This window comes from Heterodontus francisci, chromosome 3, assembly GCF_036365525.1.
Source record: "Heterodontus francisci isolate sHetFra1 chromosome 3, sHetFra1.hap1, whole genome shotgun sequence".
NCBI classification, from domain to species: domain Eukaryota; kingdom Metazoa; phylum Chordata; class Chondrichthyes; order Heterodontiformes; family Heterodontidae; genus Heterodontus; species Heterodontus francisci.
The window spans coordinates 161,574,190-161,598,489 of record NC_090373.1 but is presented as its reverse complement, the minus strand read 5'-3'; the positions used below and the strand labels follow the sequence as shown (position 1 = coordinate 161,598,489).

Genomic DNA, 24,300 nt, shown 5'->3' with positions numbered 1-24,300 from the left:
ATCTCTCCTCTGCACTGGTGGTGGGGTGTCTCACTAATGTCAGGAATAGCGGCACAGTGGCGCAGTGGGTGGCACCGCAGCCTCACAGCTCCAGTGACCCGGGTCCAATTCTGGGTACTGCCTGTGCGGAGTTTGCAAGTTCTCCCTGTGACCGCGTGGGTTTTCGCCGGGTGCTCCGGTTTCCTCCCACCGCCAAAGACTTGCAGGTGATAAGTAAATTGGCCATTGTAAATTGCCCCTAGTGTAGGTAGGTGGTAGGGAATATGGGATTACTGTATGGTTAGTATAAATGGGTGGTTCTTGGTCGGCACAGACTCGGTGGGCCGAAGGGCCTGTTTCAGTGCTGTATCTCTAAATATTAAAAATATTTTTAAAAACCATGTCTACAAGAAGCCACACTTTTATCTGAGCCAGTTCAGTGTACAGCAGCACTAGCTAGGACAGGTGCAGGATGAAGGCGTCATGGTAGGTACCTGGAAAGCGGGCACAGGTTTACATAAAGCGCTACGGTGATGACATACTAACTGTACGTTGAGCGAGTGGAAGCCCTTATGGTTTACGTATGCAGCTGGTCACCCGGCAGGAGCAATGATGGTCACATGGGTGCAGTCTTTGACCCCTTGCACCTGTGGGAATCCCGCTGTGGAGCCGAAACCGATGTTCGTCTGGGCCTGGCTCCCAGGGTCCGTCATGAAGGGGACAAAGTCACCGGCGCTCCGGTACAGGGCCTCCCTGCTGCAGCAGTGCACTACTGACTGAGTGACCTCACAAAGGTCGCAGGTGGACCCCTGAAATGACGCAGAGGTGTAAAAGTTAAGAGTCCCTCTCACTTTGAGGGCCACAGGCATAGGATGTCCACAGAAGCCCATGGGCTGCAGGTCATCATTGAACAGAGATGTGTCACCGCCTCTCTTGACATCCACAGTTGCCTCTGACACTGGTGCTCAGACATCTGCAGATATGTCATGCGGGACCCATAGATGTGTGGCGATCTATAGTGGTGGGTTCGCATTGGGGGCTGCTGCTCACAACAGGGGCCCCTACGTGGGCTGCACCTGCCTGCTGGTTTGGCCTGCAGCACATATGGATCCTCACAACAAGCAGATAATGAATATAGGGTGAAATATCACCATCTCCAAGTTGCAATTAAACTCAGTACCTTCACTTCTTCAAAGGTTCCTAACAGGGCAGGCATTGATGTTGACTGGTACATCAGGTGCTTTCATACATCAACTATGTGGCATGGCATGGCATTGCCCATCTGAGCTCCCACTAGGAGTGGCACAGCATGACCACATTCAGATTGTAACAGCTGCATCAATTGGCCCACCAGCCAGATAACCTTGGGGCGGCACAGTGGCGCAGTGGTTAGCACCACAGCCTCACAGCTCCAGTGACCCGGGTTCAATTCTGGGTACTGCCTGTGTGGAGTTTGCAAGTTCTCCCTGTGTCTGCGTGGGTTTCCTCCGGGTGCTCCGGTTTCCTCCCACAGCCAAAAGACTTGCAGGTTGATAGGTAAATTGGCCATTGTATAGGTAGGTGGCAGGGGAATATAGGGACAGGTGAGGATGTGGTAGGAATATGGGATTAGTGTAGGATTAGTATAAATGGGTGGTTAATGGTAGGCACAGACTCGGTGGGCCGAAGGGCCTGCTTCAGTGCTGTATCTCTAAATCTACATGCCTACCATTTCTGGTACCCTCCCCAACACTGGCGTGCCATTGCTCCTTCACTCACAGAAACAAACGATGACGCAGAAGGGCCACCGTTTACGGAGGGAGGGTACGCAGTACCTCCCTTCATGCCTGCAGAGTTGTGCATCCAGTAATAACATCCCCCCTCCCATCTCCGTTCATGCCTGCAGTGTTGTGCACCCAGTAATAACATCCCCCCTCCCATCTCCCTTCATGCCTGCAGTGTTGTGCACCCAGTAATAACATCCCCCCTCCCATCTCCCTTCATGCCAGCAGAGTTGTGCACCCAGTAATAACATCCCCCCCACCTCCTTACAAGTATGCAGAGTTGTGCCCCCACCTCCATACACACACATGTAGAATTGAAACCCACCTCCCAGGAGTTACCTGCACTGTCTCCGAAAACTCTACTTCTATTGTACCGCCAGCTTTTCCAATTTGTGAACGGAATGGGACCAAAGAACCATAGACGGTAGGTGAGACACGCTCGTTCACCAAAAAACGCGGAATTGTGGACTGAGGGGCAGCAGGATGCATAATGAGGCAAGATAAATGGGGATTTTAATATTGATATTGGGGTGCCACCGCCGAGCAGTGGGGGGGGGGCCGCTCCGAGGTCCCGCCGCCACCAGTAAAATGGGGCGGGGCCTTCCTGGCGTCACGGAGCATGACAAGTCTCTGCCGGGAGTATTATCTGGGCCCCACCGCCATGACCTCCGATGTCGGGGGTTGGTAAAATTCAACCCAATAGGTTTTCAGCACTTGGGGAACCTGGGTCAGGATCACATAGCCAAATCACAGCTGGATCATGTCTATTAGGGTCACAGAAAGTAGTGAGATGGTGGAAGGGGAAGAGTCTTGTTTCCCTTGGGAAATTCTTGAAAGTATTCATTATTTTAAAGAATTCCTTCCACCCGGTAACCAGAACTCAAGATCTGTTTTTTTTTATATACATTCATGGGATGTGGGCGTCGCTGGTCAGGCCAGCATTTATTGCCCATCCCTAATTGCCCTTGAGAAGGTGGTGGTCAGCTGTCTTCTTGAACCGCTGCAGTCCATTTGGGGTAGGTATACCCACAGTGCTGTTAGGAAGGGAGTTCCAGGATTTAAACCCAGCGACTGTGAAGGAACGGCGATATAGTTCCAAGTCAGGATGGTGTGTGACTTGGAGGGGAACTTGCAGGTGGTGGTGTTCGCATGCATTTGCTGCTCTTGTCCTTCGAGGTGTTAGAGGTCGTGGGTTTGGAAGTTGCTGTCTGAGGAGCCTTGGTGCATTGCTGCAATGCATCTTGTAGATGGTACACACTGCTGCCACTGTGCGTCGGTGGTGGCGGGAGTGAATGTTTGTAGATGGGGTGCCAATCAAGCGGGCTGCTTTATCCTGGATGGTGTCTAGCTTCTTGAGTGTTGTTGGAGCTGCACCCATCCAGGCAAGTGGAGAGTATTCCATCACACTCCTGACTTGTGCCTTGTATACTCCAGTTCAGTTTCTGGTCAATGGTAGCCCCTAGGATATTGATAGTGGGGATTCAGTGATGGTAAAGCCGTTGAATGTCAAGGGGAGATGGTTAGATTCTCCCTTATTTGAGATGGTCATTGCCTGGCACTTGTGTGGCGCGAATGTAACTTGCCACTTAACAGCCCAAGCCTGGATATTGTCCGGGTCTTGCTGCATTTCCCCATGGACTGCTTCAGTATCTGAGGAGTCATGAATGGTGCTGAACATTGTGCACAATTGGAGTACTCCTGTACTCCATTGTGCACATCTGGTCACAGTAAACGTAGGGAAAGTCCAGTCGTGAATATAAGATCATAAGAAATAGGAGCAGGAGTAGACCACTCGGTCTGTCGAGCCTCCTCCACCATTCAATATGGTCATGGCTAAACTTCTGCCTCAACTCCACTTTCCTACTCACTCCCCATATCGTTTGATTCTCCTATGAGACCAAAATTCTATCTCAGCCTCAAATATATTCAATGAGGGAGCATCCACAACCCTCTGGAGTAGAGATTTCCAAAGATTCATAATTTTTTGAGCGAAGACATTTCTCCTCATCTCAGTCCTAAATAATTGGCCCCTTATCCTGAGACTGTGCCTTCTTGTTCTAGATTCCCCAGCCAAGAGAAACAACCTCTCAGTGTCTACCTGATCCAGCCTCTTCAAAATCCTGAACGTTTCAATGAGATCGCCTCTCATTCCTCTAAACTCCAGAGAATACAGACCCAATTTATTCAGCCTGTCATCATAGGAAAAGCCTCTCATCCCAGGAACGAATCTAGTGAACCCTCTCTTTACCGTCTCCAATGCAAGTATATCCTTCCTCAAATATCGAGAACAAAATTGCACACAGTATTCCAGGTGTGGTCTCACCAAAGCCCTATATAATTGCAGCCGGACTTCCTAATTCCTGTACTCCAATCCCCTTGCAACAAAGGCCAACATGCCATTTGCTTTCCTAACTGCTTGATGTATCTGCATGCTAACTTGTTGTGTTCCTTGCACAAGCATACCCAAGTGTCTATTTTTTATTCATTCCTGGGATGTGGACGTCGTGGCTAGGCCAGCATTTATCGCCCATCCTTAATTGCCCTTGAGAAGGTGGTGGTGAGCTGCTTTCTTGAACCGCTGCAGTCCATGTGGGGTAGGTATACCCACAGTGCTGTTAGGAAGGGAGTTCCAGGATTTTGATCCAGCGACAGTGAAGGAACGGTGATATAGTTCCAAGTCAGGATGGTGTGTGACTTGGAGGGGAACTTGCAGGTGGTGGTGTTCCCATGCAACTGCTGCTCTTGTTCTTCTATGTGTTACAGATCGCAGGTATGGAAGCTGCTGTCTAAGGAGCCTTGGTGCATTACTGCAGTGTATCTTGTAGATGGTACACACTGCTGCCACTGTGCTTTGTTGGTGGAGGGAGTGAATGTTTGTGGATGGGGTGCCAATCAAGTGGGCTGCTTTGTCCTGGATGGTGTTGAGCTTCTCAAGTGTTGTTGGAGCTGCACCCATCCAGGCAAGTGGAGAGTATTCCATCACACTCCTGACTTGTGCCTTGTAGATGGTGAACAGACTTTGGGGAGTCAGGAGGTGAGTTACTCGCCACAGGATTCCTAGCCTCTGACCTGCTTTTGTAGTCACGGTATTTATATGGCTACTCCAGTTCAGTTTTTGGTCAATGGTAACCCCCAGGATGATGTTAGTGGAGGATTCAGTGATGGTAATGCCATTGAATGGCAAGGGGAGATGGTTAGATTCTCTCTTGTTGGAGATGGTCATTGCCTGGCACTTGTGTGGCGCGAATGTTACTTGCCTGGATATTGTCCAAGTCTTGCTGCAGTTCTACACGGACTGCTTCAGTATCCGAGGAGTCACGAATGGTGCTGAACATTGTGCAATCATCAGCGAACATCCCCACTTCTGACCTTATGACTGAAGGAAGGTCATTGATGAAGCAGCTGAAGATGGTTGGGCCAAGGACACTACCCTGAGGAACTCCTGCAGTGATGTCCTGGAGCTGAATTGACTGACCTCCAACAACCACAATCATCTTCCTTTACACTAACCAGCGGAGAGTTTTCCCCCTAATTCCCATTGACTTCAGTTTTGCTAGGGCTCCTTGATGCCATACTCAGTCAAATGCTGCCTTGATGTCAAGGGCAGTCACTCTCACCTCACTTCTTGAGTTCAGCTCTTTTGTCCATGTTTGAGCCAAGGCTGTAATGAGGTCAGGAGCTGAGTGGCCTTGGCGGAACCCAAACTGAGCGTCAGTGAGCAGGTTATTGCTAAGCAAGTGCCGCTTGATAGCACTGTCGACGACACCTTCCATCACTTTACTTATGATTGAGAGTAGACTGATGTGACGGTAATTGGCTGAGTTGGACTTGTCCTTCTTTTTGTGTGCAGGACAAATCTGGGCAATTTTCCACACTGAACAACATCTGCAAGTTTCACACCTTTTACAACATCTGCAAGTTTCACACCTTTTAAAAATATTCTGCTTTTCTATTCTTATGACCAAAGTGAATAACCTCACACTTCTCCACATTATACTCCATCTGCCACCTTGTTGCCCACTCATGTAACCTGAATGTATCTCTTTGGCCTCTCTGTGTTCTCCTCACTACTTACATTCCCATCTAGCTCTGTATCATCAGCAAACCTAGATACATTACTCTCTGTCTCTTTGTCGAAGTCATTAATATAGATTGTAAACAGCTGAGGCCCCAGCACTGATCCTTGCGGCTCCACTGGTCCCAGCCTCCCAACTTGAAAATGCCCAATTTATCCCTACTCTGTGCTTCCTGTCTGTTAACCAATCCTCACTCCATGTTAATATATTATCGCCAACTCCATGAGCCATTGCCTTGTGTGGCACCTTATCGAATGCCTTTTGGAAATCCTAGTATATTACATCTACTAGTTCCCCTTTATTACCCTGTAACCTGTAGTTCCCTGTTTTCTCTCTCCTTCCTTTCTTGAATAGTGGTGTTACATTTGCTAACTTCCAGTCTGCTGGCACTGTCCCAGAATTTAGGGAATTTTGGAAAATCATAGCCAGTGCATCCACTATCTCTGCAGCTCCCTCTTTTAGAACCCTAGGATGTAGGCCATCAGGGCCTGCGGATTTGTCAGATTTTAGTCCCTTGAGTTTCTCCCGTATTTTTTCTCTTTGATATTAACTACCTTAATTTCCTCACTCTTATTAGCCCCGAGGCTACCCTCTATTTTTGGTATGTAACCTGTGTCTTATACTGTGAAGACAGACACAAAAGATTTGTTCAATGCCTCTGCCATCTCCTCATTCACAATGATAATTTCTCTTGTCTCTGTTTCCAGGGGATCAACATTTACTTTAGCTACTTGCTTCCTTTCTATATACTTCTATATATTTTTTCCTTTTTGATCAACATTTTGGTGGCCCTTTGCTGGTTTCTAAAACACTCCCAATCCTCAGACTTACTACTATTCTTTGCAACATTATAAGCCTCTTCTTTTAATCTAATACTATCCTTAACCTCCTTAATGAGCCATGGATGGATCTTTCCGGCTGAGTTTTTGTTTTTTAATGGAATGTATTTTTGTTGAACATTTTGAATTGTTTCTTTAAAGGCAGGACAGGGACTTCCAGCTTATAAGGTTTTCCTAAACTGCGTTTTTTTTTAAAAATCCCATGTCACTAATGTTGTAAACTCTTTCTAAAAATTGCCCCTCTACCCCAAGTCTCACTTGGATTGGACTGCTTCACTTCTGCCTTGAAGGCTCATGGCTTTCATCCTCTTTCTGCTCTTTCCTGCTGCCTTTCAATCCTTTCAACTACCAACCTATCAAGAAAATGTCACCCTGCAATTCCCATTCGCAATCTTACCACACACCATCACTGACATCCATTAATGTACCTGAAGAGAAGTAATTTACAGTGTCGTGGGGATAAAGCTGGAATGTGGAACTAAATTGGACAGTTTTCAAAAAAGAACTGACACAGGCACATTGGGCTGAATGGCCTCCTTTTGTGCAGTTAAGATTCTATGATCCTGTGATCCTATCGCAGTGCATTTTTCCATCACTGGAAAGCCCTGTCCCCCAAGTTAACTTGACCACCGCCTGCTGAAAACATTGCGGGAAATGTTAATACAATACCTTGTAATCTGCTGGTGTGCTATGTAAATAATAATGCGAGCCCATGCCGTCTGCAACACCCAAGCCACCTTTTGCTGCACAGATCCAGCATGTGTCTGCTGCTGTATGAACTAATTTGCCCCCATTCAGGGCTAAGCCGAAGATGTTGATGGCTAGAGTTCGTTCAATAGATCTGAAGTAGTTCAGTATTCCTAAGCAGATTCGCTGTAGAGCAAGAACCATAATGCACAAAATTGTTACCATCAGCAGTTTAACACCTAGCAAAATGACTGCTAAAAACAGCAAGCAAATAAGATGTGTTACCAAGCTAATATTTAAACAATCTTATTCCAAGACACAACATTAAAAATCAAAATTAAAATGTCGGATCTGAATTAGAAAACAGAAAAGACTTGAAATCCACAACAGGTCAATTCAATCAGCATCTGAAATAAGTGTCCCAATGATGTTAATCCTTCATTCTTTTTCATATACTGACCATCTGTTTTACATTTACGATATTTACTGTAATTATCATAAACATCACATCAATTATTTGCTGCCATGTTTTTAAGTGAACCGTGGTCAGCAAATTAATTCTTGTCAAGCTTAGATTTCTGTTACTTGTGAAATGTGATTCAACATATCTAAAATATTAAGCAGTATAGCAGAGCTACACAAGAAGGATAGAAGGTGCTGCAGATCCATGTAAGGTGAGCTGTTACCTGAAGCTCTCGGATCCTCAAGTGGCGCAAATAGAGGAGAGACAAATAAGCCCCCTGTGTCATTACAGGGTCTTTTGCATTCTCCTCATTTCCTTCGTCCAATCCCAGCAGCTGCATGGTGCTAGTGTAGCTATAACTGTGCAAGAGAAAGAGACAGAACAGAACGAGTGAACTGCAGTGACTCTCTGATGATGATGTAGTTCTTTAACCCTGCTGAGTGCTCATCCAGATTGAAACCTCAAATCAATGCAACTTGAGATTTTTCGTCTTTTCAAAGTGTATGAGGCAATGATTGGCATCTTTGTGGTTACCTGCCAAGACTGTGTAGGAGTTCTTTATCTTGACAATACTAGGATGAATTAATACAAGATTGTCACATTCTATTATATTTAAATGAAAGTTAGAGTGTGTTCTATAAAGCTCATTTAAATTCAATTAAAATCTGGACAGCTGTTCGTAAGTACTGGACAGCTTGCTTTCTAATCAACCATGAGTACAAAAGCCAAGATTTCTTGCCACAACAAATCACAGTTGGCTGTGTTTTGTCAATTCTTAACAGTTTGATGAAACACTTTGAAGAAGTACTTTTCTGAGGAGAAGACCAGCGCATTTAACTGGCCGCTGATCAAGTTAGAGTATGTTTCCTGGCATCAGTGAGGACATAATCATAATGAAACATGATGTGAAAATCATAACATAATTCTACTATAAAACCACATTCCTCAGGCCTAAATGCACTGAGCCACACTGCAATATCTCACCCAAAATCCTTTACCTCTCACTCTGACTTGTGCCACCTTTTAGAAACATCAAGCAGAAGTTGAATACTTTCATATAAGGAGAGATACAAAATTATAGATAGTGTCTTTGACTATCCTTTTAACTCATATTGCTTTTCATCAGCATCTAATTAAAAAGATAATGAAAGAAGGAGGTTGAACTGCTTATAGATGATGGGAACCATCTTATATGTCACAGCGAAGGAAGGGTAAAAATGTTTAATAAGTATTTTTCATCAGTTTCTAAAAGACAAAGTTGAAAGTGGGATAGTTGGAGTACCCGAGGAAGATCTGTGAGAGCCACTCTTTCAAATAATTTTCCAAAACAGCACTGTATTAAAAAATGTAATTGAACTATAAAAGGAAAAATTACCAGGCCAAGGTCATATGCACCACAGAATACAGAAAGAGGTTGGGGAAGAGATGGCAGACAGAGTAACTACAATTTACAAAAGATCTGAAGAAATGTGAATTATGTCAAAGGACTAAAAGCAGGCAAATATTCAATTCCTGTAAAATAAAATGGGAAATTGTATGCCAGGAAATTATTGGCTTGCTCCTGAGAACAAGTCTGCTTGCTTAGGTAGGCATTAAAGATCCCATGCTAATATTTGAAGAGGAGCAGCAAGATTCTTCTAGTGTTCTGGCCAACATTTATACATTTATCTCAAAGGCAAATCATGTTTGACTAACCTGATTGAGTTCTTGATGAAGTAATGGAGAGGGTTGATTAGGATAATGCAGTTGATATATATAGACTTTCAAAAGGTGTTTGACAAAGTACAACACAATAGAATTGTCAATAAAGTTAAAGACCATGGGATTAAAGGGGCAGTGGCAGCATGGATACAAAATGGGTTAAGGGACAGGAAAGCAGAGAGTGGTGGTGAACAATTGTTTTTCAGACTGGAGGGAGGTGTACAGTGATGTTCCAGAAGCTCAGGGGGAGGTGTTAAAGAAATTTGACATGTTAGAGAACCAGTTTATACTCCTCAAGGATAGTAGTTCTACTTGCTAAAAAGACAGCCTTGGACAACTGAAGAGGTAAGAAAAAACATAAAACTAAAAAAGTGAAAAAAAAAGCACAGATCCTGGTGAATGGGAAAGAAACAAAGAGCAACAAAGGGTGACAGAAGAACACAACAGCTACAAAAAGTAATATGAAAATAAACTTGCACGGGATGTTAAAATCAACACAAAAAGCTTTTACAATTACATTAGGAAAAGGACGGTCAGAAGTAATGAGGACCCCTTGAAAACTGATAACAGTGATGTTGTCACTGGCAATAAGGAAATGACGGTGATTACATCAGTATTTACAGTGGAGGAAGAGGTCAACATGCCAGCCATCCCAAGGAAACTATTATTGAATCAGGGACAGGGACTCAACAAATTAACATAAGCAAGATAACAAAGTTATCTTGTTAATGGAGAAATTAATGGCACTAAAAAGTGACAAATCCCCAGGATGCGATGGTTTCCATCCCAGGGTTTTAAAAGAAGTGCATGACAACAATAGCAATGCTCTAACGATAACCTTCCAAAGTTCTCTTGATTCAGGAAGTTTAGAATGAAAATTGTGCATGTCACGCCACTATTTAAGAAAGATGACAGATGGAAACCACGGAATTACAGATCAGTTAGCCTAACATCTGTCGTTGGGAATAAAAACAGAAAACGCTGGAAATACTCAGCAGGTCTGGCAGCATTTATGAAGAGATAAAGAGAGTTTGTTTCAGGTCGATGACCCTTCATCAGAACTCAATGACCTCAGGTCATCGACCTGAAATGTTAACTTTGTTTTTCTCTCCACAGATGCTGCCAGACCTGCTGAGCATTTCAAGCATTTTCTCTTTTTATTTCAGATTTCCAGCATCTGAAGTATTTTGCTTTTGTATTTGTCATCGGGAAATTTCTAGAGTGTATAATTAAAGATAGGATGACTGAACACCTTTAAAGTTTTCAACCGAGCAGAAGAGCCAACATGGATTTGTAAAGTGTAATTCAAACCTGACGAAACTGGTTGAATTTTTTGAACGTCTATCAATGTTATTATATGGACTTTCAGAAGTCACTCATAAGACACTAATCTAAAGTTGAAGCTCATGGAATTGAAAGCATATTATTGACCTGGCTAAGAAATAGGCTGAGCGGCAGGAGACATAGAGTAGGGATAATGGAAAGGTACTCTAATCGGCAGGATGTGACTATTGGTGTCCCGCAAGGATCTGTGTTGGGGCCTCAACTATTCACTGTATTCATTAATGATTTAGATGATGGGATGAAAAGTCACATATCCAAATTTTCTGTGACACAAAGATGGGCTGTGTAGGATAAAACAGGAGCCAGTCTTTACACACTCTTTAGTCACAGAGATACGTATTACAAACATGCACTTCCTAAACTCAAACCCCAGTTCCAGTTTGTTCTTATTTATAGGAGCCTAAGTGAGTCCCTAGTTAATGCCCATCACCTGCATCCTATTAAACACAATTAATATACAAGTAACAGGCAGTATTGTAAGCAGTGTAGATGGATGTGTAAAACTACAAAGAGATATTGATAGATTAAGTGAATGAGCAAAAATGTAGCAAATGGATTTCACTGGAGGCAATGTGAGGTCATCCATTTTGGACCGAAAAAAGGATAGAAAAGGGTACTTTCCAAAGGGACTTGGAGGTCCAAGTAAACAGAACATTAAATTGTCATGAACAAGTACAGAAAATAGTCAAAAAGACTAATGGAATGCTGACCTTTACATCTAGAGGAACACATAGGGTTACATAGGATGTATGGCACCGCCTCTGGTCTAGTACACCTACATCTAGTACATCTTTGCTCCAACTCTCTGCTCCCCACCTGAAGCTAAAGACCAGTTCTATGAGGAACTCCATAATATCATTAGTAGCATCCCCAACACCGAACACCTATTCCTGCTGGGGGACTTTAATGCCAGGGTTGGGGCCGACCCTGACTCATAGACCTCTTGCCTTGGGCGCTATGGCATTGGAAGGATGAATGAGAATGGACAGAGACTGCTTGAGTTGTGTACCTATCATAACCTCTGCATCACCAACTCATTCTTTCACACTAAACCCTGTCACCAGGTTTCTTGGAGGCACCCAAGATCACGTCGTTGGCACCAGCTGGACCTCATCGTCACAAGGCGAGCCTCTTTAAACAGCGTTCAAATCACACACAGCTTCCACAGTGCGGACTGCGACACCAACCACTCCCTGGTGTGCAGCAAGGTTAGCCTCACAGCTCCAGCGACCCGGGTTCAATTCTGGGTACTGCCTGTGTGGAGTTTGCAAGTTCTCCCTGTGTCTGTGTGGGTTTTCTCCGGGTGCTCCGGTTTCCTCCCACAGCCAAAAGACTTGCAGGTTGATAGGTTAATTGGCCATTATAAATTGCCCCTAGTATAGGTAGGTGGTAGGGAAATATAGGGACAGGTGGGGATGTGGTAGGAATATGGGATTAGTGTAGGATTAGTATAAATGGGTGGTTGATGGTCGGCACAGACTCGGTGGGCCGTAGGGCCTGTTTCAGTGCTGTATCTCTAAAACTAAAAAAAAAACTCCAAGCAGAAGGGCCGCCCGCGCATCAACACTAGCAGAATTTCTTATCCACAGCTGTTACGTAAGTTTCTAAATTCACTTGAAAAAGCCCTTCAAAACACTCCTACAGGGGATGCAGGGACCAAGTGGGCCCACATCAGAGACGCCATCTATGACTCAGCTATGACCACCTATGGCAATCGTATGAAGCGGAATGCAGACTGGTTTCAATCTCACATTGAAGAGCTGGAACCTGTCAGAGACGCTAAGCGCATTGCACTGCTGAACTACAAGAAAGCCCCCAGCGAGTTAACATCCGTAGCATTTAAAGCAGCCAGAAGCGCTGCACAAATGACTACTGGCAACACCTATGCAGTCATATTCAGCTGGCCTCTGACGCAGGAAATATCAGAGGAATGTATGATGGCATTAAGAGAGCTTTTGGGCCAACCATCAAGAAGATCGCCCCCCTCAAATCTAAATCAGGGGACACAATCACTGACCAACACAAGCAAATGGACCGCTGGGTGGAACACTACCTAGAACTGTACTCCAGGGAAAATGTTGTCACTGAGACTGCCCTCAATGCAGCCCTGTCTCTGCCAGTCATGGATGAGCTGGACGTACAGCCAACAAAATCGGAACTCAGTGATGCCATTGATTCTCTAGCCAGCGGAAAAGCCCCTGGGAAGGATGGCATTACCCCTGAAATCATCAAGAGTGCCAAGCCTGCTATACTTTCAGCACTGTACGAACTGCTTTGCCTGTGCTGGGACGAGGAAGCAGTACCACAGGACATGCGCGATGCCAATATCATCACCCTCTATAAGAACAAGGGTGACCGCAGTGACTGCAACAACTACCGTGGAATCTCCCTGTTCAGCATCGTGGGGAAAGTCTTTGCTCGTGTCGCTTTAAGCAGGCTCCAGAAGCTGGCTGAGTGTGTCTATCCTGAGGCACAGTGTGGCTTTCGAGCAAAGAGATCCACCATTGACATGCTGTTCTCCCTTCGCCAGCTACAGGAGAAATGCTGTGAACAACCGATGCCCCTCTACGTTGCTTTCATTGATCTCACCAAAGCCTTTGACCTCGTCAGCAGACGTGGTCTCTTCAAACTACTAGAAAAGATTGGATGCCCACCAAAGCTACTAAGTATCGTCACCTCATTCCATGACAATATGAAAGGCACAATTCAGCATAGTGGCACCTCATCAGACCCCTTTCCAATCCTGAGTGGCGTGAAACAGGGCTGTGTTTTCGCACCTACACTGTTTGGGATCTTCTTCTCCCTGCTGCTCTTACATGCGTTCAAGTCTTCAGAAGAAGGAATTTTCCTCCACATAAGATCAGGTGGCAGGTTGTTCAACCTTGCCCGTCTAAAAGCGAAGATCAAAGTACAGAAAGTCCTCATCAGGGAACTCCTCTTTGCTGACGATGCTGCTTTAACATCTCACACTGAAGAGTGTCTGCAGAGACTCATTGACAGGTTTGTGGCTGCCAGCAATGAATTTGGCCTAACCATCAGCCTCAAGAAAACGAACATCATGGGACAGGACGTCAGAAATGCCCGATCCATCAATATCGGCGACCACACTCTGGAAATGGTTCAAGAGTTCACCTACCTAGGCTCAACTATCACCAGTAACCTGTCTGTCGATGCAGAATTAAACAAGCACATGGGAAAGGCTTCCTCTGCTATGTCCAGACTGGCCAAGAGAATGTGGGAAAATTGCGCACTGACACAGAACACAAAAGTCCGAATGTATCAAGCCTGTGTCCTCAGTAAAAGCAAAATACTGCGGATGCTGGAAATCTGAAACAAAAACGAGAAATGCTGGAATCACTCAGCAGGTCTGGCAGCATCTGTGGAAAGAGAAGCAGAGTTAACGTTTCGGGTCAGTGACCCTTCTTCGGAACTTCGGAGCCACACAAGTGCCAGGCAATGACCATCTCCAACAAGAGAGAATCTAACCATCTCCCCTTGACATTCAATGGCATTACCATTGCTGAATGCCCTACTATCAAAATCCTAGGGGTTACCATTGACCATAAACTGAACTGGAATAGCCGTATAAATACTGTAGCTACAAGAGCAGGTCAGAGGCTAGGAATCCTGCAGCAAGTAACTCATCTCCTGACTCCCCAAAGCCTGTCCACCATCTACAAGGCACAAGTCAAGAGTTTGATGGAATACTTTCCACTTGCCTGGATGGGTGCATCTCCAACAACACTGTTCCCTAGGGGTGGGTATTAGGACCACTTCACTTTTTGATACATGTTAGTGGCCTGGACTTGGGTTTCCAGGGCATAACTTCAAAGTTTGCAGATGATACAAAACTCAGAAATATAGTAAACAATGAGGATGACTTCAGGAGGACAGAGACAGACTGGTAAAATGAGCTGACACATGACAAATGAAATTTAATGTAATGTAGAGAAGTATGAAGTGATACATTTTGGTAGAAAGAATGAGTACAGGCAATGTGAACTAAATGATACAACTTTAAAGGTGGTGCAGGAACAGAGAGGTATATGTATACAAATCTTTGCCAGGACAAGTTGGGAAAGCATTTAGGATCCTTGGCTTTATTAATAGAGGAATAGAGTAGAAATGTAAGAAGTGGTCTGATACCCACCCCAAGGGAACAAAGGAACAGAGGAACAGGAGTAGGCCATTTAGCCCTTGAGCCTGTTCCATTGTTCATTGAGATCATGGCTGATCTGTGATCCAACTCGCCTTTGCCCCATATTCCTTAAAACGTTAATAATTACGTAATATGTTAACGTTTTATTAACCATTGATTAGGCCTCAGCGGAGTATGGTGTTCAATTCTGTCCACCACACTTTAGGATGTCAAAGCCTTGGAAAGGGTGCAGAGCAGATTTACTAGAATGGTAGCAGGGAAGAGGGACTTCAGTTATATGGGGTCATTTTAGAGTCATAAACAGCACAGAAGGAGGCCATTCATCCCATCGAGTCCATGCTGGCTCTCCACAGAGCTACGCAATCAGTCCCACTCCTCGGCTCAATCCCTTTAGCCCTGCAAGGCCATTTCTCTCAGGTGGCCATCCAACTTCCTCTTGAAGTAATTGATTGTCTCTGCTTCCATCACCCTTATGGGCAGCAAGTTGCAGGTTATTACCATCCGCTGTGTAAAAAAAAAGTGCTTCCTCCTATTTCCCCTGCATCTTTTGCCTTCCCATGCCATTATTGCCAGTCTTCCCACCTCCCAGCTCGTCCAGAAAAGGTTGATAAAATTCCGCCCTTAAAAGCAGCAGGAACATACAGGACTCAAAATATGTCTGCCTCCCCCACGCACCCCTCCCCTCCAACCCTGATCGACCTGAGGGCTGTCTGTCTATTCTTTTTAGTCCAAAATTCTGGTCCTTCGGGGTACAGATCTCTACATTTAGAAGTGCAGTTAAAAAAGTGCAAATGGGAGTCAGTAGGTTTTATAGAGAGGCATTGACTATAGAAGAAGGAAAGTGATAAAAACAAGAAATGCTGGAAATACTCAGCAGGTCTGGCAGCATCTGTGGAGAGAGAAGCAGAGTTAACGTTTCAGGTCAGTGACCCTTCTTCAGAACTAGCAGATATTAGAAATGTAAAAGGTTTTAAGCAAGTAAAACGGGGGTGTGGCAAGAGATAACAAAGGAGAAGGTGTAGATAGGACAAGGTCACAGAGAATAACCGAACAGAAGGAAAGTGATGTTGAATTTGAACAGGAAATTGGTTTGGCCACAGCTGGAGCACTGGCAGTTGATACCCACCATCAGCAAAGGCCAGCAAATTCATTTTAATTTTGCTGAGGATGGCCTGGTGACATAGGAAGATCCAAGAGAAAGAGCACTGGAGAAAATGCCGTAACAAAGGTTCTTTCAGCCCTAACCCTTTCAATTACACAGATTTCGGTACAGCCATGTTCACAAATAATTATAGGGAATAAAACAGTTAATGTTGGAAATATTTCTCACCCTTGGTCTCTGTTCTTTTTTGAAGATAATATACTGGTAGTATGTTTATTTCGATTGACATTCTCCACCTCACAGGCATTGATCTGTATAGGTGAGCCACTCTCTTTACATCTTGGCTCCTAATGAGTAGCACAACACGAATAAATAAACACCAAGCATCCAATTCCTTCCACCTAAATCTTTTCACATATGGCTTTTAGCATCTTCAGCCAACAGAATCCTGACCACCAGCCTTACACACAGGGAACAGTAACACAGTGGTAATATTACTGGACTAGTAATCCAGAGGCCAGGACTATTACTGCAGAGATACGAGTTAAATCCCAATACAGCAGCTGACGGCGATTTAAATTAAAGGCCTGCTCGGGTCTGCAAAAAAAACCCGACCCAAGGCCGACAGAACCACATCCGACCCGGCCCGAGTCCTTCCATTTTTTCCCATGCCCAACCTGACCCGACCATCAGTTAACTTACCTTCCATTTTTCACTTTGTTGCTGATCTGCACAACTTAAAATAACTGTAACAAAATCACCTTTCTCGTCAAAACATTACATTAACATTGGAGCCACTTACCTGTGATAGAGCGTGTCTGACCTGGCCCAACCTGAGCCTGAATGCTGGACCCGGAAGTGCAACCCGACCCGACCAGAGCTCGACACATGTCGTCAGGTCCCGTCGGGTTCAGGGCGGGTTGCTGGGCTTTTATTTAAATTCAATTCATTCATAAAATTGGGAAGTAAAAAGCTGGTTTCAATAATGCTGGAACTACTGGAATGCCATAAAACCCCACCATGTCCTTCAGGGAAGGAAGTCTGTCGTTCTTACCCAGTCTGGCCTAAATGTGATTCCAGACCCAGAGCAACATGGTTGACTCTGAACCGCCACTCAGTTACAGAAAAGTTGAATTAGAATAAAACTGATGGGCTACCTGCCATTAATGAAGACACCGGAAAATCCTCCGCTGGGGACCTGTTCCAAAATTGGGAGAGCTGTCCCACAGTTTAGCCAAGCAACAACCCGACATAGTCATACTCACTGAATCATATCTTATAGCCAATGTCCCAGACTCCTCCATCGCCATCCCTGGTGACAGCACAGTGGTATCCAGTCAGGAAGGAGTGGCCATAGGAGTCTTCAGCATTGACTCCAGACCTCATGAAGTCTCAGGGCATCAGGTCAAACATGGGCAAGAAATATCCTCCTGCGAATTATAACCTACCACTTGATTGGTCAATGTGGGCCTTACCCGGGGCTCCAGGCCTAGTTTGTGACCTGGATCCATGAAAATGTAAAAGCAATCTTTTGTTGCAAGTGGCTTCCCTTACAAAGGGGTTAAGGAGACATTAAAGACATGCTCCCCCAGGACCCAGCAAATTGTGCCAGAGCTTATGGCTGCAGCCACCCACCCTGGCATTAATTACAAGATCTCCCAACTCAGCTCACTTCAGCAGGAGCAGCAACAGAGGGGTCGGATCATGCAGAATTCTGGTCCCAATGCTGTTTATATACTTTGATATATATTAAAAATCTTACGTCTAGATGCATTTCCTAGCAAATGTTCCATTATAAATTCCAAGTCCACATTTATAATAGAATCTGCCTGTAAGATCATAATTACATCTATCTATCTTACAGCCCCCAATACCATCCTGCTCACTGTGACACTGCTTAAACTTCTTTGCCCGAACAGTGGTTAGAATGTAAAACTTGCTACCACATGGAGTAGTTGAGGCAAATAGGATAGATGTATTTAAGGGGAATCTTGATAAGTACATGAGGTAGAAAGTAATAGAAGGATATGCTGGTAGGGTGAGATGAAGTAAGGTGGGAGGAGGCTTGTGTGGAACATAAACAGTGGGACTTGGACCAATTAGATTGAATGGCCTGTTTCTGTTCTGTAAATACTATCTAATTCTATGTAAAGACACATCATTACAGTAAATACAGCAGCACAGTTTACAGAATAAATTGGACACAGAAATTTATATAAGATTTATTAAATTGAGGTTACAATGTGAGACACTCAATAGGGACTGAATTACATCTAATTATCCCCTTCCTCCCCACCCACTCTCTATCCCTGCTTCACCCAAAGACTACACTTGGTCTTCATACCATGAGAGAAGTGTATAAAATCAGAGTCAGTTCCACACTCACTTGATAGAGCTTGGAATTTCCATAAATTCTGTTCCAGATTTGACTTGTGTGTTGACCTTTGTGATGTGAAGTAACAGCTAAAGGTTGCACAACATATGGGTCGTGTGCTGCCACAGCGTGCTGTCGAAGTGCATCCATCACTTGGTTTGAATCTGAAACCTAGTCTCAAGTACACATAAATAGAATATCAGGCAGTCCATTTGTCCAAGAAATATTTTTCTATTGAAACTCAAAATAGAGAAGATTAAAACAGTAACTAAATGTCATAATAGGTTAGGGTGCATTAGTGCTGCCACTTTCTCATTGAGCCAAAGTCGTGTTTTGGGGTGCACAGTGACACAAAGAATCCAGAAAACCCAGGAGATTGTGGTGCACATTAAAACCATGAAGCATGGGAAGCACTCCAGAAAGCCCTGATCTGAGTTCACACAGAGTTCACAGGGAGCTCAGTGGGAGTTTACACAGAGTGTACTATAATTCCAGCATAATTTCCCCAACTTCAATCATATTTTCTGACTTACTTGGTGCACCCATCAATGATTGTATTATCTTTCTTTGTCATGAACAGACAGACCTGTATTTTTGGGCATATTGTTTCTACTCTTGTAATTCCTCTTGTCATAGAATCTAAGAAATCATGGAGCAAAAGGAAGCTATTCGATCCACCAACCTTGCCAGTGTTGGCTCTTTAATTAGAATGGTCTATCGTAATGCTCCTTCCCTCCTCTTTCCTCAAATCCTTTTATACAATTCTTTGTATGAGTGGGAGGTAGAGGCCTAATAGAAAGATTTAAGTTGAGGTTCCATTGTCAAAAGCACAAAGGATAGTGCACACTCAAATCTAAGCCCAAACTCGCTTATTAGAAATACTTGGTCTCTCTCTAAGCCTTAGCAACCAATCGCTGGTGACTAATGAACTATTTGAACAGATAACAATAAGGTCTGTTTCACTGGATTAAAGTGCAGCTGATAGTTCAAGAAAGCAGATAATTGTATTCCGTAACCAGAAAGAACAGAGATAAATAGCAGAAATTCAGTCCACCTCTTCATTGCAGAGAGTTAACAGCAACAGCTATGTGTCAGCTGTGGTTTAGTTAGTAACACTTTATGCTCTGAGTCAGAAAGTTGTGGGTTCAAGTCCTACTCTGGAGACCTGAATATATAATCTATACTTCAGTGCAGGACAGAGGAGCTGCTACACTGTTATAGGTGCTATGTTCTGAATGAGATGTTATACTGAAGCCCTGTCTGCCTTATCAGGTGTATGTAACTAAAAAATACAGATTATCTGGTCATTATCACACAGCTGTATTTGGGACCTTGCTGGTGTGTGAAGTGACTACACTTCAAAAGTACTTCATTGGCTGTAAACTGCTTTGGGACATTCTGAGGTCCTGAAATATGCTACATAAATGCAAGTTCTTGCTATCTTTTTTCTTCAAATGGGAATACTCAGCAGTGAGAATAATAGCGAACACTTGTGCCCCAGGAATAGTAGCACGCCGAGCCAAGCTGTTCCAGTACAGCTACAACACTGGCATCTACCCTGCAATGTGGAAAATTGCCAAGATATGTCCTGTACACAAAAGGCAGGACAAATCCATCCCAGCCAATTACCGCCCATCAGTCTACTATCTATCATCAGTAAAGCGATCGAAGGGGTCGTTGACAGTGCTATCAAGCGGCACTTGCTCAGCAATAACCTACTCAGTGACGCTCAGTTTGGGTTCTGCCAGGGCCACTCAGCTCCTGACCTCATTACAGCCTTGGTTCAAACATGGACAAAAGAGCTAACTCCAGAGGTGAGGTGAGAGTGACTGCCCTTGACATCAAGGCAGCATTTGACCGAGTATGGCATCAAGGAGCCTTCGCAAAACTGAAGTCAATGGGAATCAAGGGGAAAACTCTCAGCTGGTTCAAGTCATACCTAGCACAAAGGAAGATGTTTGTGGTTGTTGGAGGTCAATCATCTCAGCTCCAGGACATCACTGCAGGGGTTCCTCAGGGTAGTGTCCTAGGTCCAACCATCACCAGCAACTTCATCAATGACCTTCCCTCCATTATAACATCAGAAGTGGGGACGTTCACTGATGATTGCACGATGTTCAGTACCACACGCAACTCCTCAGATACTGAAGCAGTCTGTGCCCAGATGCAGCAAGACCTGGACAACATTCAGGCTTGGGCTGATAAGTGGCAAGTAACATTCACGTCACACAAGTGCCAGGCAATGACCATCTCAAATAAGGGAGAATCTAACCATCTCCCCTTGACATTCAATGGCATTACCATCACTGAATCCCCCAGTACCAACATCCTGGGGGTTATTATTGACCAGAAATTGAACTGGAGCAGCCACATAAATACTGTGGCGATAAGAGCTGGTTAAAGGCTAGGAATTCTTCGGCGAGTAACTCACCTCCTGACTCTCCAAAGCCTATCCACCATCGACAAGGCACAAGTCACGAGTGTGATGGAATGCTCTCCACTTGCCTGGATGGGTGCACCTCCAACAACACTCAAGAAGCTCAACACCAGGCTTAAAGGGGGCGGAATTCTTCAAGTGCATCAGGAGAGCTTTTTGAGCCTGCACGTAGAAAGTCCTACAAGAGAACGGGCAGTACTGGACATAATCTTAGGGAATGAAGCCAGACAAGTGGTAAAAGTGCCAGTGGGGGGAGCATTTCACCATAACTCTAAGATTTAAGATGGTTATAGAAAAGGACAAAGAGGGACCGGAAATAAAGGTACTGAATTGGGGGAAGGCCGATTTCAATATGATAAAACAGGATCTGGCCAAAGTGGACTGGGAGCAGCCACTTGTAGGAAAGTCTACATCAGACCAGTGGGAGTCATTCAAAGAGGAAATAGTGAGAGTTCAGGTGAAGAATAGGACCAATAAGTCCAGGGAACCCTGGATATCAAGGGATATAAAGGATTAGATAAGGAAAAAAAGGAGGCTTATGGCAGATCCCAAGGGCTGAAAACAGCGGAGGCACTAAAGGAGTATAGAAAGTGTAGGGGGTACTTAAAAAAGTAATTAGGAGAGCGAAGAGGGGACATGAAAAAACACTGGCAGGCAAGATAAAAGAAAATCCCAAGGCATTTTATAAGTATATCAAGGACAAGAGAATAACCAGGGAAAGAGTAGGGCCCTTTAGGGACCAAAGTGGCAATCAGTGTGTGGAGCTGGAGGACCTAGGTGAGGTTTTAAATGATTTCTTTTCATCTGTGTTCACTATGGAGAAGGACGATGTCGGTGTAGAGATCAGGGAGGAGGACTGTGTTATACTTGAACAAATTAACATTGAAAGGGAGGAAGTATTAGCCATTTTACTGGGCTTAAAAGTGGGCAAATCCCCAGGCCCAGATGAGATGTATCCCAGGCTGTTATGTGAGGCAAGGGAGGAAATAGCAGGGGCTCTGACACAAATTTTCAAATCCTCTCTGGCCACAGGAGAGGTGTCAGATGACTGGAGGACAGCGAATGTGGTGCCATTATTCAAGAAAGTGTAGTAGGGATAAACCAGGTAATTACAAGCCATTAAGTCTAGCATCAGTGGTAGGGAAACTATTGGAAAAAATTCTGAGGGACAGGATTAATTTCCACTTGGAGAGGCAGGGATTAATCAAGGATAGTCAGTATGGCTTCGTCAGGGGGAGATCGTGTCTAACAAATTTGATTGAATTTTTCGAGGAGGTGACTAGGTGTGTAGATGAGGGTAAAGCAGTTGATGTAGTCTACATGGACTTCAGTAAGGCTTTTGATAAGGTCTCACATGGGAGATTGGTTAAGAAGGTAAGAGCCCATGGGATCCAGGGCAATTTGGCAAATTGGATCCAAAATTCCAAAATTGGCTTAGTGGCAGGAGGCCAGAGGGTGATGGTCGAGGGTTGTTTTTGCGATTGGAAGCCTGTGACCACTGCTATACCGCAGGGATCGGTGCTGGGACCCTTGCTGTTTGTAGTGTACATTAATGATTTAGACGTGAATATAGGAGATATAGGAGGTATGATCAGTCGGCTCGCAGATGACACGAAAATTGGTGGTGTCGTAAGGAGGAAAGCCTTAGATTACAGGACGATACAGATGGGCTGGTAAGATGGGCGGAGCAGTGACAAATGGAATTTAATCCTGAGAAATGTGAAGTGATGCATTTTGGGAGGACTATCAAGGCAAGGGAATATACAATGGATGGTAGGACCCTAGAAAGTACAGACGGTCAGAGGGACCTTGGTGTACTTGTCCATAGATCATTGAAGGCAGCAGCACAGTTAGATAAGGTGATTAGGAAGGCATATGGAATACTTGCCTTTATTAGCCGAGGCATAGAATATAAGAGCAGGGAGGTTAAGATGGAGCTGTATAAAATGCTAGTTAGGCCACAGCTGCAGTACTGTGTACAGTTCTGGGCACCACATTATAGGAAGGATGTGATTGCACTGGAGAGGGTGCAGAGGAGATTCACCAGGATGTTGCCTGGGCTGGAGCATTTCAGCTATGAAGACAGACTGGATAGGCTAGGGTTGTTTTCCTTAGAGCAGAGAAGACTGAGGGGGGACCCGATTAAGGTATACAAAATTATGAGGGGCATAGATAGGGTAGATATGAAGAAACTTATTCCCTTAGCGGAGGTGTCAATAACCAGGGGGCATAGATTTAAGGTAAGGAGCAGGAGGTGTAGAGGGGATTTGAGGAAAAGATTTTTCACCCAGAGGGTGGTTGGAATCTGGAACACACTGTCTGAAGGGGTTGTAGAGGCAGGAACCCTCACAACATTTAAGAAGTGTTCAGATGAACACTTGAGACACCATAGCATACAAGGCTATGGGCCAAGTGCTGGAAAATGGGATTATAATAGATAGGTGCTTGATGGCCAGCACAGACACGATGGGCCAAAGGGCCTGTTTCTGTGCTGTATAACTCTATGACTTGTGCCTTGCAGCAGATGCATGGGAACACTACCATCTGCAAGTTCCCCTCCAAGCCACACACCATCCTGACTTGGAACTATATCGCCGTTCCTTCATTGTCGCTGGGTCAAAATCCTGGAACTCCCTTCCTAACAGCACTGTGGGTATACCTACCCCTCATGGACTGCAACGGTTCAAGAAGACAGCTCACCACCACCTTCTCAAGGGCAATTAGGGATGGGCAATAAATGCTGGCCTGGCCAGTGACGCCCACATCCCATGAATGAATAAAAAAAAAAGCAAAGATCCAGGAAAAAAGGCCAGCTGCCCACAGTCTCAATTGGGCAGTGATATGAGGCAGAACAGAACTTAAATCATTATAAAGTAATTGCTCTTTCATATCATTCGATAATATTTAAAATGTGATTGGATTGTGAAATGTTTTCATACTTTGGCTACCACATGAGTGTAATACTAATGCATTTTTCCCACATAGAACTGACTTGCTGCCAACGCGGGAATGAGAGATGGAGACCGTTTAGACCAGGGTTGTCCAACATATGGCCTGCTGGGCTAGGATCCAGCCCGCCAAAGTTTTCCATCTGGCCCCTGGATGTAGACTGTATTCGGCCGTTCCTCCTCCTTACTGCGTGGTTTCTTTCCCTCAACTGTTAACTTTCAGCTTCAGAGATGAGACATTTCTTCCAACCCGCCAAAGATTTCTATGACTGACAATTGGCCGCCCCTGCTCTTTTTGGTGATTGAGCACCTGCTGCTCCCTGTTCCCTGTGGACAGAACCGTAATCCAGGACGACAACTCCCACAGAGCACTGTGTGCCTGCGTGGCGATTCGCTATGGCCCGGCGGTGTGACCCCGAACGTCAATG

General features: G+C 44.7%; 1 protein-coding gene across 4 annotated transcripts in view; it reads right to left on the bottom strand.

The window, feature by feature from the left end:
* Window positions 1-24,300, bottom strand: part of LOC137353201 (putative uncharacterized protein C6orf183) — an 89,542-nt gene that overhangs the window by 2,874 nt on the left and 62,368 nt on the right. For all 4 annotated transcript variants that reach the window (XM_068019258.1, XM_068019267.1, XM_068019277.1 and 1 more), the window contains 4 exons: window positions 18,500-18,658; window positions 16,342-16,460; window positions 8,031-8,166; window positions 7,327-7,530 (listed from right to left, as the gene is read on the bottom strand). In XM_068019258.1, coding sequence (XP_067875359.1) covers window positions 7,327-7,530; window positions 8,031-8,166; window positions 16,342-16,460; window positions 18,500-18,658 — 618 coding nt within the window. The remainder of the gene's footprint in view (window positions 1-7,326; window positions 7,531-8,030; window positions 8,167-16,341; window positions 16,461-18,499; window positions 18,659-24,300) is intronic.